Genomic DNA, 17,848 nt, shown 5'->3' with positions numbered 1-17,848 from the left:
AATTATATAGAAGGTGCAGTGACGTCAGGTAGAAACAGATGGTGGACGGTGTCAGATTTTAAAACCAGTCACGTGAGGGCAGTTTATTCATGTTTAAATTTTTTCGTACGATGATCCATTCATTCACAGCGCAGTGTATGTACGTGTGCGCGCGCGTGTGTGGGTGTGTGTGTGTGTGTGTGCGTGTGTGTGTGTGTGTGTGTGTTCCACAGTATCCCACTTGCTCCTCCTGTGACTGGGCTGGCTCAGGTTGTGGATCCGATCTGAATCGGATCTGGATCTGAATGTGGACGCGCGCCTGTGTTGCGCGCTGCTGGAGAGAGAGCCGTGCGCCGTCACGCGCTGAAGGTGCCATGAAGCGAAGGAAACTGAGTTGCAGCGGAGGAGGAGAGCGCGCTGTATAAGAGCCCGCACATGGGGACATAGGAGGAATATTGGATCATTACCGCACTCGACTCTAAAATGGCCCAAAATACATCTCTTTATTTTCGTATTGTCGAGGGCAGGAACCTCCCCGCCAAAGACGTGTAAGTATTCCCCCGAAAGGCATGTGGCTCTGCGCTCAGGTCTCAACTCGCAGGATGGAGACGACACAGCCACAACATTGTTTAGAAGCTTCTTGTCAGATTACACCTGGAAACGTCCAACTTGCATTTGAAATGTTTTTTCCAGCTGTGCTACGCTGTCTCATGTAGATTTCTTGTAGAATTGTGATAGTCAAGTGTTTCAATTTAAGAGGATATTAATTTGACCATCAGAGAAACTGCTTCTTATAATATGTCTCGTGATGTCCTATATTTCTCTTGTCATCTTCAGCTCTGGCACCAGTGATCCATACTGTCTTGTAAAAGTTGACAATGAAGTTGTGGCCAGGTGAGTCCTGTTCTGTTTTAAATGAAGATCTGCACATAGGTGTTTATGACAAGTATCTTGTATATACAGTATATATTCATCATCAAAGTTTATATTCGAATTAGCTCAGTTTTCTGGCTGTGCCTGCACTACTCTGTAATCCAGGTTAGAGTGTGTATGTGTGTGTGTGGGACCAGGGTGGTGGTGCCCACAGCGTGGCCCCTCCAATGCAGAGAACCTGATACTGGTCTGGCCTTTAAAACTCCCTCAGGTAACCATGGAGAGGGTGCATCTATTATTGCAGGGTGCTCCCTGCGTATAGGCAAGGAGAAAGCTGCAGAATACACCAGCTCAGATGATTTCATTCTCCTCCTCCCCACTCATTCTCCAAATAACAGTTTTTTTCAGTTGTGCTCGTTGACAGTATCCAGATTTAACTTTAGTGGAAATGTTTGTCGTTGTTTTCAACACAAACGTAGAGAAAAGTCAGTGGCCATTGTTCCATCTGGCATGTTGAGGGGAAATCGCACAATGATTCACTGCAAACAGTCACACTAATTATCTTGTGGTGTCACTGGACAACTGACTCGAGTGTGATGTTCTCGCATGATGTGGCGGGAGAAAACGGACACGCTCATAAAGCTCTACAATGCTCCAGTGGTGGTGTAAACATTAATTCTATTGTTATCACGAGGTTGCTGTAACTTTAAATTTGCACTGAATTTGAGCCAATGAGAATTTGTTTAATTTCAAAAGAGCTTAGAGCAAAGTTTTGATTAAAGTCATAAAAAATAAATGATCATGTGTAGAAGATTTATGTTTTTCCCTATTGTCCTATTCCATTATACATCTTATGATGCCTTGGAGGGATCCTATTAGTTTTAAAAGCATATGATCTGTCTCCCCTCGGGTATGTGAGAGCTTGTACTGCTGCCACTTTTACAATGACTCCTCACTCTGCTGGTTGCTGTTTGTACATTCCTGTGATGTCTATTGGTATAAGGTCTGCTCAGCACGTATAACCTCACCTTTCAGGACGGCCACAGTGTGGAAGAATCTCAATCCTTTCTGGGGTGAAGAGTATACACTGCACCTCCCGATGGGTTTCCATTCCCTCTCCTTCCATGTCATGGACGAGGACACCATTGGGTAACACTCATTTGAAGCTATTCCATATTCAGCCTCTTTACTGACGGAGCCTTTCATTTGATTTATAGTCCTCTAAGCCACCAGTGTTTTCTTAACTCGGCTCATGAACTAGTATATTTGGGTTAAAACCTCACATACAGTTTAAATGTTCTGAGAAAGTCACTCCAGGCTTTGAATAAACAAACATCATCAGACAGATGGTCGCCCACATTGAGTGATTAAAGGTTATTTTTTCTCTCTTGTCGTCTTGTGACCACAGTGCTCCAATCAGTCCGTCCTCCAATTCACCTCATTTAACTGTTGCAAGAACTGCAGCATCAATAGCTTCTCTCTGATAATCCCCTCTTTTATCTCTTTCATCAGGCACGATGATGTTATCGGAAAGATTTCACTGAATAAAGAAGCCATCAGGTCTCCAGCCAAAGGTAAAACTAAACATATCTGGGTGCACGGCCGCAGCTCAGAGGTTAAACTTACATTGATTTCCACTGCCGAGTCAAAGTTCCATGTGATTGAGGAGACCTGCCCTCTTTCTTCTTTTAGACGGAGACTCTGGGAATGTCTCCCGATGTAGTTTCACACATTTTATTTGATCAGCGCACATTTATCAGGCACTTAAAGAGTCGGTTTTGGTCGTGTAAACTCTAACTCGGAGGCGGTGAAATCAGCGTTCCCACTGATTTGTTATTAAATGGCTCTCCTGCTGCTCATCTGCGTAAATGCTAGTATTTTTCATCGCGCATCATAAACCATCTGTTTGTGTGGAGCATCACTGTGCTGTAAAAATAAGTATAGAACAGCCAATTCATTTTAAATGACCAGAAGAGCCCTTTTAATGTCTTACAGAATCTTTCACATTTAAGAAACTATAGTCCCAGTCTTCACGTCAGCATGATCTCCAGCACGTCCTGCATTGTTTTGGTTAGACGGAGCATTTGAAATATGTGTGATGCTGTTTTGTAGTTGTATTAAATTGCTCAATGTGTTTATCAGGGTTAGTTTGCTGAATACTGATGCCTCTGTAGAAAGCCACCTGGCATGGCCTCGTGTGATTAATGGGCACAGGGTGGTACTGAGTCAGTTCCTCCCTCGCACAAACCTTCTCACAGTCTGGCCTTGACGCACCCTTGCACACAGCGAAACAGAGGATGTGACATGGCTGAAATATAAACAATATCAGATTGAGACTGAGCATGTTCTCATCTTGTCTTGTACTTTATAGATTATAAAGCATTTTATACCTTTATGCATACAATTTGCCATTTTTAAATGTTTGATTAGACCACAACACGTTAGAAAAGCAAAAGGTCTGTATTTGTTTAGCAGCTTTTCTGGTCTTGATGACCACTCAAAGTGCTTTACAGGACACTTTTGCCATTCTCCCATTCACACACACATTCACACAGAGCATCTATGTGCAATGCTTTCTCTATCACACATCACTCACTCACTGCCGACGCAGCTGTCAGGGGTTCAGTATCTTGCCCAAGGATCGGTCCACCGACATTCTTGTTAGAAGACAACTCGCTGTACCCCCTAGCCACCGAATAGTAATACAAAAGCCACCATGATTTCCTAAAGCTCAAGGTGACGTCTTCACCTCTTATCAGCGCAAATCCTGAAAATCTACAGTTTACTATTGAATTAAACAAAGACATGCAAATCCTCACAGCTGAGAAGATGGGACTAGGGAGTACCCAGAATCTTTTGGTTTGATTCAATTGAAAACAATGAATCTGAATATGTGCAGATTATTTTGTCTCATTAAGGAGATTACTTTGATATTATTGATGAAAAGGTTAATTCATCAGTTTCTCAATTGGCCCCAAACAACTGTTTTAATGTGTATTGAGCATTGCTGTTTTAAATGACTGGTGTCTTCCCTTGTTGCCTGGTCAGGGCTGGATAACTGGCTGAACCTGACGAGGGTCGACCCTGATGAAGAAGTCCAGGGAGAGATCCATCTGAGTGTGTTGCTGCTGAAAGATACAGAGAAGATCAGCCTGCGCTGTCAAATCATTGAAGCCAGGTAAATTAACTTTCAAATCCTGACAGAGCAAAATGAGGGGACAATGAGATCTCAAGCATGTGACCATCATATTATCGTGATGTTATCATCGTCCTAATAAGCAGATTCGATATGATGAAGTTAAGTTTCTGAAGCTTAGTCCTTCCTGTGCCGTCACAGTTTCTGAGCTGAAATCTTTACACCATCACCCCGCAGGCCTCCACACTCTCCTCCAGAGTCACGCCGCCATGTCACACCACTCACTATCCCATCTGGGCGTCCCAGGCTACAATCTCTCGCTCTCAGGCAGGGCACTAATGAGCATGTCACTCAGAACTTGACACTGAGTTATTCAAACATGACCCGATGAATGTGGATTGAGTTTGAGAGAATAAGGACGAGTGGAGAGCGGAGGATTTGTCCTCGCTGACAGTTTAGAAGAGTTTGTTGAGTGGCTTCAGTGTATTGATCGGTTCTGTTGTCTTTCTGTCTGGTGATAACTACAGAGACTTGGCTCCAAGAGACATCACCGGGACCTCGGATCCATTCGCAAGAGTTATTTTCAACAACCACAGCGCAGAGACCTCGGTGAGTTGTCTGGTAGTTGGATCATTTTATATTACAATATGCATAAGTGAGCTGAGGTCAAATCAGTCATCAAACAAATCTAGTTTGTATAGCCCATATTCACAAAAAACAATAAGCCTTAACCAGGTGCAACAGCCTCTATGGTGCCTTTAAACCTCGACAAGGTGAGGCGACAAAGGTTTATTGTGGATTTCTCATAACATGAAATGCTGTGTTTTAGATTATCAAGAAAACCCGTTTCCCTCACTGGGGAGAGTCACTGGAGCTGGAGGTGGATCCAGAGGAGCTGAGTGTGGAAGGAAACATCACTGTGGAGGTCTGGGACTGGGACATGGTGGGAAAGAATGACTTTCTTGGAAAGGTGAGGATGTTGTAGATATAAACACATGGTTGGTTCAAAAATGTTTTGTCTGTGAGTAGAGCATTTCTCGACACTACATTCTTTAATAAGTTATTGTTCTTTCCTGGAGTCATATCCTTGTTTGCTCTTGGTTGCAGGTGGAAATCCCTCTTGCTTGTTTGCACAAGACACCTCTATTAGAGGGCTGGTTCCGTTTGCTACCCTTGGGAAACAACGAAGTTGATGCAGGGTGAGAATTATGGGTGTGTTTATTTGGACAGTGTGTTGAGGTTGTGTGCTTGTATTTTACAACTGAGATATGCATTTTGCTTTTGGAAACCTTTCAAGACTCAACGTGAGCAGCAATCACACTGTGTTTTTAAATGCAGCCAAGGAAAGTATTTGTTCCCCCTGCATGCTCTCTTTCGTGCATCTAAATGAACGCTTGCCGGTGCACAGCCAGGTCTCTGACAGCGTCTGTTCCTGCAGATAATTTTAGACCAAACAAAGCTGAGTGAACTGCGAAGAAGACGAGGTAAAAGTAAAGTGAATCTCAGACACTCACAGTTAAAGGAGTTTTATTGAGGATTGCAAACTGTTGAGTAGAAATTGGTAACTACCCGGGTCATTACAAAACCTATTCGCTCTGGGACTATATGTTACACCTGAGTGGTTTAGGGAAGCAGTGTGAACAATTGACGCACCATAAGGACACACTCTCACAGTGTTTAGAGATGTTATATAAAAAGAGCATTTAAATGTATCACACGCAATCAGCATCTTGCTTTTTTATTGACAGTTTCCTGCAGATTTCAGCAGCTTACTAACTTTAAATAAAACAACAGACAACAAAGCCAGGAGCTTGTGTCTATTCAAAAAGTCCATAAAGATTTCCCCGTCTTTCCCAAGATACCTTTAATGCAGGTAAATCATCTCTCTCCATTCTCTCTTTGGTGTTTTCCTCTGTCACAGTGGTAAACTGGGAGCGCTGCGTCTGAAGGTGCGTCTGGTGGAGGATCGCATCCTGCCATCTGTGTACTACCAGCCTCTCATTGACCTCCTGGTTGAGTCAGTCATCTCGCCCACAGAGGTCAGCGTCATGACTCCTCTGCAGCACACCCGTGCTCAGCTGCATGATAAATCATTTTCTGTGTCCAGAGACTGGACTGTGTGAATATGTGGTGTTCTTTCTTTACCTCATGCACAGTCAAGCTGGGCTCCGACTACAGGAGTTTAAAAACGTTTTGAAATCAGGTTGCACTGGGAGAACACATTTCTTCTACATAATCTTCAACACGCCCACACTACAAGATAAAAAAATAATCATAATCAAACACTGCAGGATATTGTTGACATCTCTGCTCCAGGGACAGAGATGCACCACCTCACATCTCTCCTGTGACCTCATGGGGAAACAGATGTACACAAAATGGAGGGTGGCATGGAGCGACAACTTGCTCTTATGTCAATAAACAAAAGCATAAAGCTAAATGAGTCTTTTTGAGAAAATGGTTGCTGTAAAACCTCCATCAGATATTCTGGGCCAAACATCGCTGCTAAGGTTCCAGACTTAATTCTCCTCCAATACTCGGGGGGTGGCAGAATTGGAATTAAATTGGCCCAAATTCCTGTCGTCTAAGCCCAGCTTTCATTTCACTCCATCTGTCTCATTTATCCTCTGATGCCGTTCACATTCTGTACCCATTACCTGAGTCGTCCTCTCCCCAGGTGGAGGATAGCAGCGCTCTGACCATGCTGGAGGATGTTACCACGGTTGAGAGCCGTCAAGATGTGGCAATGACCCTGGTGAAGATCTACCTGGGCCAGGGCCTAGTGGTGCCTTTCCTGGATTACCTGAACACGCGGGAGGTCAACCACACCAGTAAGATTAGAGACAACATGTCATCCATGACAGAGACTCATCATTTCCAGGCTGTATTGTATTTATGAAGTGCACTGATCCGATAGAGATAAGATAAGATAATCCTTCATTTGTCCCACATTGGAGGCCCATGACAGTATGCTCCAGTTTGTCTCTCAGAAGAATGGCAACCATAAATGCCTCCATATCTGAGCACATGTGACATCTGTGATCACAAAATACACGGTGTGCATTTGCTCTACATTTATCTCTATTAGTCACTTTTTGCATTAGTCAGATTTTGGGACCTGCCAGTTTCCTGCAATCACTCGTCACTCCAGAGACCCTCTGAGTGCTGCTGCTATTTATCTCTGATATGACATTGAGGTCTCCGAGCGCCACCGTCATGGTGTGTGAACGTGGGCGTCTAAAACCTACCAGCACCATATTTGCCTCCACAATGCCAATTATTTACTCACCCAACAGTCTTTTTTGCATGGCCCCTCTGTGGCCTGGATTAGTCATGTTATTGCCTCCGCACAACATTCCCATGATAATTCACACAGAGTTGTGCTCTGGTCTTTTGGTTGTGTTGGTGTAGTTTGAGATAATAAGCATAGTGCCTAAGTTTCCATAGCAACTCCACATGATCCTGAGAGTAAGTGCTTGATCAAGAATAGATGCCGTTGGCAGCCAGACATTAAAGTTGGGCACAGGGGTAAAGGAAAGGAAACTGTGCAGTACACCCACTGGGTTTCAGTGCAAACACACAGGTCCCCATATATGTCCCCGAAAATATTTCACCTAACCACCTCAGTCCCTGTCACTATGAATATGTCAGTGTTGCCACCTTGAAGGATTTAAATGTTGTGTCAGCAAGGTCACCCTGTCCTCATTTGTCACACTGAGTGGTGTGTGCTTCTAAAGCAGATCAGCTCTCAGTTGATAAACATGTCACACATGCCAGAAGCCTGAAGTGACACCAGAAACACACAAAGGACCCACACTTCTCATTAATAGCTGCCAATGAATTTAATGAAGCAATGCATCTATCTCAGAGATTTTCATCGAGCTCGATTATATCCCTGTTGAGAGCGTCTGTGAAAGCGGCTTCATTAAATTGGCTGGGAGATAATAATGGAGAGGAAATGATCAGATCCACGCTTCTCTAAAGTCTTAGCTGCTGCCTCTCTGTTATAATTTGATGTAAATACATGTATTTCAGGTTAAATGGTGGCGTTATTTACTATAATATTAATCAGCCTCTTTTCTCTTGTGTTCTCACAGCTGATCCAAACACTTTGTTCCGCTCCAACTCACTCGCCTCCAAGGCCATGGAGCAGTTCATGAAGGTGCGATGATGTAACTGTTATTTTATGTTGCAAGGAACTGCAATTATTGGATTTTTCTCCCTCTACTGTTTCGTTTATTTCAACATAAATACAAAATAAATACATGAAATGTTAAAAATATGTGTGGGATGTGGTACAGAGTAGTTATAACAAATATAACAAAGAACAAATACAAAATATACAAAGTACAGTTTATTTATGAGTATGAAAGATAAGATTGGACATATATTAGCATGATATATATCTAGTAATATATAATATAGCAGAGATAAAGATCTAAAAGAGCTCTTTTTTTGCAAATCAAATGTTTCAACAGCAAATCATTTCGTATTCTCTACATGGACAATGACACAGAGGAATCCATTAAATGTATGTTTAAGATTTATCTCCATGATATTCAGTGAACTGACCATGACACGGCCTGTGTAGTTTGATAATAGTATCTAAAACAATGAGATACATCTGCGTTTGTATATTTCACTTTGAAAACAAATGTGCAGATTTGAAATATGTTCGTTAGCAGTCAGCAAAATGTTGTGCACTTGGGAAAACAAGTGGAACGTGTTCATGTACATTCCCCATTGTTGTTAAATTCACACCTTCTCATGCACCCCTGCTGCTTCACACTGTACCTTGTTTATTCTTAAGCACGTTTACACATTTAGAAGATGTATGCAAATGAGCTGTCCTCAGCATATGGTATTGTTTTGCTGGCAGGCTGTTGGCATGCTGTATCTGCATGAGGTGCTGAAGCCCATCATTAATCGCATCTTTGATGAGAAGAAGTACATCGAGCTGGACCCGTGTAAGATCGACCTGAACCGCACGAGGTAAAAACCTAAAACACATCTTCCCGCCCGCTCACAACCATGATCCGTCCTATCCGGACCTAAAATGGTCCAGCTTCTTTCACACCAGCTTGTCTTAAGCCACAAACTGGGATTGAGGGTTGTAGGCTCATCTGTGTAGTTCTCGATCTCAGTGTTAAAATGGTCAGATGGAAACGTGGTCACAGGTGGCCTCCCACTTCATGTACGCCTCACCCCTGAGAGGAAGACTGTTAGAAAATGAAAAAAGGAATTTGGAAAGGGGGGAGGCTGTTGCATGGCAACTGCCATGAGCCCCCTGAGATGTCTTTCTCTGACATGGAAGGAGATCCAGGAGCAAACATCCTCTACACCCACAGTAGATCAGACAGTCTTCACAGTATCAGCTGTCCCATGTCTTCATTGCTCTCTGGACATCCCCAGTTCAACTCTCAAAATCTGTATTCAGCTGTCCATTGTATGAAATTGCTCCGACACAAGACTGTGTATAAAAAGGCTCTAACATGCAATTACATTGTCACTTATATGTAATATATTGGTATATGTCAATTTCAGTATATTTCATCAGTATGCTTAATTGTCTATGGTCCTTTTACAATTCCACCGAATCTCGATACAAATGGTACTTCGTCTATGTCTGACACAGGGACAATAAATCCTCTCATCTTTCTTTGTCCCCAAAGACGGATTTCATTTAAGGGAGCAGTGTCGGAGGCAGAGGTGCGGGACAGCAGTGTGGAGATGCTGCAAAGCTACTTAACCAGCATCACCGAATCTATTGTGGGCTCATTCGATCAGTGTCCTCCGGTCATGAGAGTGGCCTTCAAACAACTGCACAAGAGAGTAGAGGAGCAATTTGCTGAGCCCGAGAACGAGGTCAGTCTGGAGCAAAAACACTTTGAGAATACAAGCTGGAAACACTTTTCTAAGCCCGTCGATGTATTTTACACTCCCTTTACATGTTTCATATTCAGCTACCACTCTGTACTCTACAATCTGACACTGAGTGACAGTCCTCAGATTTATAAACTTTTCCCATCAAATTCACTTTACTTTTACAGGACGTGAAGTATCTGGCCATCAGTGGGTTCTTCTTCCTGCGTTTCTTCGCTCCTGCCATCCTCACGCCTAAACTGTTCCAGCTGAGAGACCAGCACGCGGACACGCGCACGAGCAGAACCCTGTTACTACTGGCCAAGGTACGATGCATAACACAGACGTGGGCACAGACGCCGCTATGAATAATTAATTCACGTACAGACATCACACTTAAGTGCAGAAGAAACAAACAGTGAAAGACGTTGATGCACGGGAGGCGAGGCGAGTAATTTCCAACAACAATTCGGAAACAGGAAGACAAAATGCACATTTAAACTATGTGTATAGACAAAAGCAAATTATGACGATTGAATTTCGCATGCAGCTCGTTCCTTTACTTTGCAGTGGAACGATACCTTCTCAGGTTATGCTGCGCTCGAACATCCTGTCTCGACTGGAAATAGATCAAACTGCAAAAGGCAGACACAGAAAAAAGAATTGTCGCACTGGCAATAAAAGCCTCTGGTAGTTTCTAACTAAGCTCACCATACTGTTGAATGGTCGTGATCACCAAGAGTCATACATAAACAACACAAACAACCTCAATATCATTAAAAACAGGGAGGTCACGGCCACACATTAAAAGTGAAACGTTGCTGGCTGCTGTCCGCGGTGCTGAAGTGCTGTTGCCATGGGTCCTCCACGGAGAAAGGGAACAAGCTATTTTTACATTTGTGCGCGCTGTGACCAGACTGCGGTTCAAAGCCCGAGCATCAGAGACGGGCTGCAGAGTGGGACTTCCTCCTCGCCCTAGGCCAGGTGGGGGTCGGACAAAGGGCCTCACAGCATGCTCGGCCAGAGGAACCCTTTTGATCTCTGACTTTGAGATGTGCAGTCACTCACAGCGAGCACTGTCAGTTCGTGTGCTGGAGATGTGGGCATTGAGTGGATGTTGTTGTGTGTCTGTGCTCGCCAGGCGTTGCAAAGTGTCGGGAACCTGGGCATTCAGCTGGGTCACGGAAAGGAGCAGTGGATGGCGCCTCTTCATCCCATCATCCTTCGCAGCGTGGCGTCTGTGAAAGACTTCCTCGACAAGTTAATCGACATAGACCATGACATTGGTAAGACTGGGAACCGTGGGATCGAAGGGAAAGTTTAGAGGTCAAGCTCTCGATTAATTAAATGTTGCGAATTAGCCGCGGGCCGGCTGCCAGCAGCCCCAAGCCGGTGATATAGGGATTCGGTGAAAACAATACTGTGGCCACTTGGTAAAATATTCATAAGTTGTTGGAAGTGTGGACAAGAGATGTGATGGTTAATGAGTTGGTGGGGAGCTGGAGCGAGAGACCTCAGGCGCTTGGACACGCCACACTGGTTACCCAACATGTCTGAGCTGCTTTGTCACCATCAGGTGTCAGTGAGGCTCTTGTTGTTGTGAAACATCTTCCCCCTCTGACATATCGTGTTTCTGCCTCCTGAGGCACATCACACCCACTCTTTTCTCTTAAAGGCCAGTTTGACATTTACTGTCTTCTGGAGGATTTGGAATGCAGGAGTGGATGCTTGTTCTTTGAATTCTTCATATGCTGATGGTCGGAGGCGTTGTCAATAACAAAGCGCTGAAAATAAAGACGTGTACTGTAGTTAAACAATTGTAGCCTGGCTGCTTATTGTCACAGCACCACCTTGTGTCTCTGTGGATGAACGTGCCATTATATGCACCTCACAAACTCTCTCCTTGTACCTGCAGTGTCCGAGGTGCCTCAGAGGGCCGTGTTCATGCCGTCTGTCACAGTCAAAGAGGGATTCCTCCACAAACACAAGACAGAGGGGCCCCAGCTGCTGTCCCGCTTCGCCTTCAAGAAACGCTACTTCTGGTTGACCAGTGAGACGCTGTCCTACGCCAAGACCCCTGAGTGGCAGGTTGGTACTAGACTAATAGGCCAGAACCTACACTGGAAAAAGACAAAAGTTTACAATGTTTAGAAAAAGACTTAAAAACAAAATTGATTAAAGGTAGGATTGGTATTTTTTTTTATATGAAACACTTTTTTAATTTTGTTTGATGAAATCCTTTTCATGTCCAGAAAGCCATCAATAAATGATGAAATAGTTTTTTTTTCTGTGGCCCTCGCGGGACTGGGTTAAACACAACCAATCATTTCATTCGGACCAAATGATTGGCTGGCGTATCTGTCTGACACTTACAGACCCGACCGCCTGCAGACACCCTGCCCGTGCTCTCACTGTGCAGGACCGGAGTGTTCAGCCGGAGAGACATAGACCGCTGAAGATCATGTGCAAGTCCAATTGTTATACATAAGTTAAGACGGGGTCAACAGTACAATAAAAAGTGTTGGACAAAAAGGACAAGTCAGCTCAGCAATTCAATAAGAGCAATGCCAAAGAGAATATAAGGTAAGAGAAAAGAGAACATTTAAATAAAGTAAATTAAATATGGTAAAGAGCATATTATAAGAATACAATACTAGAAAAAATAGTGACACGTGTATACAATAAAAGTACATGTACTAATAAGTTATTTGCACATTTTTTTCAGAGGGAAATTAACAACATGCAAATAGTCAGAGGATTGTTGGACGTGATTCGAATCAGAAGCAGAAACGACAGCCAGAAGTTAACGCTTGAGCCACAGAAAAAACGGCTTCTAGCAGTTGTCCGTCAGTGCACGTTCACGTGTTGTGGGGGAGTACATTTGACAAGAGGGCTACACTTTTTTCAAAGTGTAGCCTGCTCTTGCTATTTTATTTATTCAAGGCTTACCAACCTTTGTTTTTATTCATCCTAGAAGTTATATTAATGCAAATTATAGATTTAACGAATTTATTTAAAATGTAACATTTATTGTGTGTATATTTTATGATTATATGTTAATGTGTTGTGTTTTGTGTACAGATTGAGTTTAATAGTTTTATTATATGGCAGATACTTGCTTATTTATTAAGTTTCATCAGGGTCGCGTGAAAGTGACTAATTCCTTATTAGAAGCTGATCGTGCTTGTGACGATGAATCGGTCACTGCCCTTTGATGGACGTTCATCAACTTGTCTCCCAAACAGAGGAAACATTTTAGTCCTCCACAGCTCCCTTTAATGTATTTGTGTTGATCTCCTTGTGAGAACATCATTAGTGTTATTACCATGTGGTGCTGAGCCTTGTGATAATGATCTCCTCTTATTCACCAGCCAGAGAGGGAGAGGGGAGCGGGCTCTCTCCACCTCGGTAAAAAGCTCTCTCTTTGAGCGACTGGAATGAAAGCGAGCGTTAATTGAAGGCTGTGGATATTCATGCTAACATTGCAAATCAGATTGCAGACAATGTCCTGAGCCCTTTCCTCCATGTTGGCGCACTCCAGTCTTAGCGAGACGAGCTCCCATTGGAAGTGGCTGATTTACACTTTAAAGCGGCCTTTGCTGCCGTGCTGATCTCATCTCCACTTCCTCCTGGCCTCACACCGAGCCTCCGACCCTAATGTGGGCAAACTATTTCAGCATCAGACGCCCTTCCACTAATTTGCTCTGTGATCAAACCATACACCTCTTTTATTTCTCTCAAATAAAAGAGGTGCTCCGGCTAAACTGCTCGAGGTACGATCCGTCATCACCGGTCCGTTCATCCTTGTGTTAATTGGCGCTGTGGTCTGTGGTTCAATCGTTGCAGGTGCGCTCCTCCATCCCCGTGCAGTGCGTGTGTGCCGTGGAGAGGGTGGATGAAAATGCCTTTCAGCAGCAGAATGTAATGCAGGTCATCACCCAGGACAACGACGGACAGATGCACACCATGTACATCCAGTGCAAGGTGCATTGGTACCTACACCAGCCATTAGCCAAACAAGTCCCTGACCTTTTTGAGTTTGCCACAAAAATGTTTATGTAGGCACAGGAAAAGCATTTAACGCTTCACCCATTTTGGGAAAAATTTCAGATCTTAGATTGTATATATTTTCAAATGAAATGGTAAATAATTGTATATATGTTCATTTTATTTAAATATTTCTTCATTACCAAGGGGATTTTTGTCTGTGTTGTGTTTTTCCTTAGATAGATAGTTAGAACCCATTAAATTGAGTTGGAACTCCCTAGAAGGTCCAGGGATTTGTTTTCACTTATCAGGTTGAGATTTTCGTTGATTTCTCAGAGAATAATTCATTGATCTTGATGAAAAAAATCTGGCAGATACTTATGACTTTTTGCAATTTGTGACAGCTCCAAATAAAAATTCAAATCGAGTAAATTTAAAGGTGATATCCCAAGGGGACTGTTTGTGTCTTGGCAGAGGTGTGCACTGTACTGAGTGTAAGGTTATAAACTGGGTACTACTCCTGGGTGACACTGTTTTGCTTTGCCTGAATAGAACGTGAACGAGCTGAACCAGTGGCTGTCAGCGATCAGGAAAGTCAGCATCTACAATGAGCGCATGCTGCCCTCTTTCCACCCAGGGGCTCATCGCAGTGGCAAGTGGACGTGCTGTCTACAGGCAGACCGTGCAGGTAATCCTGTTCTTACCACACCTGATGATGCACGGCCCTTCTGTAGCCACTCAAGGTGCTATGTAACTATATCACCAGTTTTAATTGTACTCTTGAGGGATTAAGTAGCTCAGATTACAAACATAAATATGTTGAATTACACCCAAGATGGCCCCAGAAGGATTCTCATGAATTAACAGTATCCCAGAGTTTAATCTGTATGTGGACTCACATGTACTACATACAATATTTCACTCTCTTACTTTAGTCCTGGTCCACTGGTTTGTAGCTGGCGTCAAAGAAAGCATGAGTTCCTGGTGATTCATATTTTGTGACTAAACATTCAGGTTGTTGCTGCCATGTCGTTGTTGAGCTCTGAGAATCATAATGTGGTTTTCTCTGAGCAATTACATTAAGTTACTGTTTGAAAGCTGCATCTGATTACAAACTTAAAATTATACAGTTGCTTGTTGTGGGAACTGTTGGTTTTCTCTATAATGTTTAAGTTCTGGACCTTACTAATGTATTATTATAATATTCTCTTATTCTATTCGGTGATTTGGAGCTAGGCAAATATTTAAAGTTTTTTCTCAGTCCTAATCTACACCTTTTCAGAATATTAAAAGGGATTGTTTATATTGTGTGTGTTTCCTGTAGTAATACCAGAATTTGGGGTTTAATTGCTATTCCCACTGAAAACTGTGAGACTCCCATCAGGGATATTTGTGTGACCCTCATATGTTCAGTTACAGGCTGCAGTAGAACCCACTCGGCTGTGACTCTGGGCGACTGGAGCGACCCGCTGGATCCTGACGTTGAGACTCAGACCATTTACAAGGAGCTTCTGCAGGGCAGAGAGAAACTGAGGTCAGCAGAGGGAACAGCCCCTGTCTGGGTGTAGTACATTTACCGGACACTAGAGGTCCATGTTGCAACATGGGACAACACTTCTCTGCTGTGTCTGTTTGTGTTTTTTGACCCTGTAATCAAACATTGAGCTGCGAGGGTCTGCAGACAAATCAGCTTTTAGAGAATGGTGTGTGATCCTGTGATTCATTCCTGTGACTGACACTGCAGGAAAAAATATGTGGAGATGCCGGATGCTGATCAGGCGTTGAGCAATAAAGGAAAGATCAGCCCTGACGTTCTCCCAGGTGAGGCTGCAGCTGCTACATCACAGATCGTGACTGTAACTAAATGTCCCGCTTAGGCACAAGGATGCTCTTTGCATTATCTACATGATTGCATTGTTTATGTTTTAACGGCTTAGTGCTCTTTCTCATAGATGGGGCAGAATGCAACGTTCAGCTCCTGAAGCCAGGTCAGAGCATGGTCGCCCGGCTGATGGCGGTTCTAGAGGATCTGGAGCAGGCCCACGCCACCTTCCAGCGCAGAGAGAAGCAGGACGCCACCAGTGTCATTCTGAATCCCTAGACTCCATCATTACACCGGCACCCGCTGATGGAGAGAGGCAGGGGGCGGGGCTGCATCCTGAACGAACACATTTGAGCATCCGATATCCTCCTCCCTCTCGGTTGTCAGGGAGAGAAAGTGGCCCCAGGATGTGCCCTCCTCCAGCCATTTAGTTCACGCCTCGCTGTGAAGAGCACAAGAAACTCTCCCATTTTGAATCAGTTTGTATTCCCTGAGCGCCACTGGCTTCAACAGCGCCGGGGAGAGAAGCATGATCCGACTCGGATATTTTCTAATGTATATAACAAGCAATCTGTTGCATGGCCTGCATCCACTTGTTGTTGAAATGTGACAAGAAGCTTTTATATTTCTAAAGAACCTGTACAGGACCTGGGTCCCACGTTTTTATGCAAACGGCTTGTTGTAGTGTAATCTACAGTAACTGAATGTAAGTTGTTTTCCCATTATGCTTTTATCAACGTTTTCTTTCTTATTGGGACAAATTTTAATGGCGTGGCCGCAATGTAGCAGTGACAATAAGATTAACGGTCAAACCACCATGAGTTTATGAAATGCTGGTGCACATGCTGCCACAGTAAGACGCTGCCTGCTCGATAAGAAACATAATCATTTTGATTGTTGCTTTGGTCCCTTTAGACAAAACAACGTGCTTTTGTTTGGTGCTATGGCCAGTCCTCCTACATGTTGGGTTCTGATGTTATTTGCATATTTAGAAACACTTGATGTAGCTCCTTCCCTAAAGTCATATGGGTAACATTTACCTATAAACAATATAAAGGCCATATACAGATCCAGATACCTGAGATTCTCCCATTTGATAAATGTTTACATTTCCTTGAGATTTAGGTGCCACTATATTTGGCTTGGATGTGTCTTAGATGCCAAATTTCTTTATGGACAATCACATTTTTAAATTCACAACCAGTTTTTTCTATATCTGTGAGAGACACAAGACACAAGCATGTCGTAAAAGCCATTCCCCGTACAGCGAGTAGTGTCAGGGTCTTTCCCCAAAGCGGAGAAGGTCACTGAAGGTCGTAGAGATCAGTCCAGTGATCTCTCATCCAGTCTCAGCATGTCACCTCCCTCTAGAGCAGAATTTTTTTCTGGTAATCATCATTTCTACTGTTAGATGTATAACTAAAAACTCACATACCAGACAGAGCCATATTTTACATTGATAGTTACTTCTTAAGTTTTTTTTTAATGCTGCCTTGCTTTAATTGATTTGCGATTTCAATCTTTTCAACACAAAAGTGTTGTTTGTGAAATTTATGTTCCCTGAATAAGGGCTTTTATTTTGAAAAGAAAAACATACTGCCTGTACTTTATTTTGCAAATAAACCATGATGGTTTGTTCCAAGTGAATTGTTACTGTGAACTAAACACAATTGTATTATTCAGTAAAATATTATTTCAGCTAACAAGTCTAGTGTCAAATTTTTGCCCTGAAAACCAAAACTTCCCCGTTCACAGTAAATTAACAGATTCCTTTCTAGTTAACCTGTGTTCAATAAAATGGAGAAATCATTACCTTTGCAAAGGAGGTCATGTTTCACCCCTGTCTGATTGTTTGTTTGTCTGTTAGTTAGCAAGATTACACCAAAACTACTGGACTGATTACCACGATGGTGGTGAAAGGCTGTGGTATTATTGGTCAGACAGGAACCCATTAAATGTTGGTGTAGATCCAGGAACTTCTCTTCACTCTCTTTAACAGTATAAAGCATTTTCGGACATTTTCACTATTTTCACTGGGAATAATTTAGGGATCTTGATGAAAAGGTACTGATATGTAAGAGCGTTCGAAATTTGGTGCAGCTTGATAGAATTCAAAGAAAGTCTTGGGCTGCAGCGGAGGCATATGCTCTTCTGAGAAGTATTCTAGTGAATACTTAGTATCTATCTGT

General features: G+C 43.1%; 1 protein-coding gene across 1 annotated transcript; it reads left to right on the top strand.

Annotated features, from left to right (window-relative positions):
• Window positions 1–287: 287 nt before the first annotated feature.
• On the top strand, window positions 288–17,441 carry LOC128438393 (rasGAP-activating-like protein 1). The gene is made up of 21 exons (XM_053420958.1): window positions 288–527; window positions 817–873; window positions 1,888–2,001; window positions 2,365–2,426; window positions 3,901–4,030; window positions 4,516–4,597; window positions 4,818–4,958; window positions 5,096–5,187; window positions 5,910–6,027; window positions 6,666–6,819; window positions 8,086–8,150; window positions 8,868–8,980; window positions 9,661–9,853; window positions 10,039–10,176; window positions 10,992–11,136; window positions 11,766–11,938; window positions 13,697–13,834; window positions 14,390–14,525; window positions 15,251–15,371; window positions 15,582–15,658; window positions 15,790–17,441. The coding sequence occupies exons 1-21, from the start codon at window positions 463–465 to the stop codon at window positions 15,936–15,938; spliced, it is 2,463 nt and encodes an 820-aa protein (XP_053276933.1). The 5' UTR covers window positions 288–462; the 3' UTR covers window positions 15,939–17,441.
• The last annotated feature ends 407 nt before the right edge of the window (window positions 17,442–17,848 follow it).

Source organism: Pleuronectes platessa, chromosome 4, assembly GCF_947347685.1.
Source record: "Pleuronectes platessa chromosome 4, fPlePla1.1, whole genome shotgun sequence".
NCBI classification, from domain to species: domain Eukaryota; kingdom Metazoa; phylum Chordata; class Actinopteri; order Pleuronectiformes; family Pleuronectidae; genus Pleuronectes; species Pleuronectes platessa.
This window is presented reverse-complemented; position numbering and strand designations above follow the sequence as displayed.

What these genes read in the sequence shown, in the direction of transcription:
- LOC128438393 (XM_053420958.1), top strand. Translation starts at nt 463, where the DNA reads ATGGCCCAAAATACATCTCTTTATTTTCGTATTGTCGAGGGCAGGAAC. An exon ending in CAGTCATCTCGCCCACAGAG is followed by an intron (nt 6,028 to 6,665) that starts GTCAGCGTCATG and finishes TCCTCTCCCCAG; the next exon opens with GTGGAGGATAGCAGCGCTCT. An exon ending in CCATGTACATCCAGTGCAAG is followed by an intron (nt 13,835 to 14,389) that starts GTGCATTGGTAC and finishes TTGCCTGAATAG; the next exon opens with AACGTGAACGAGCTGAACCA.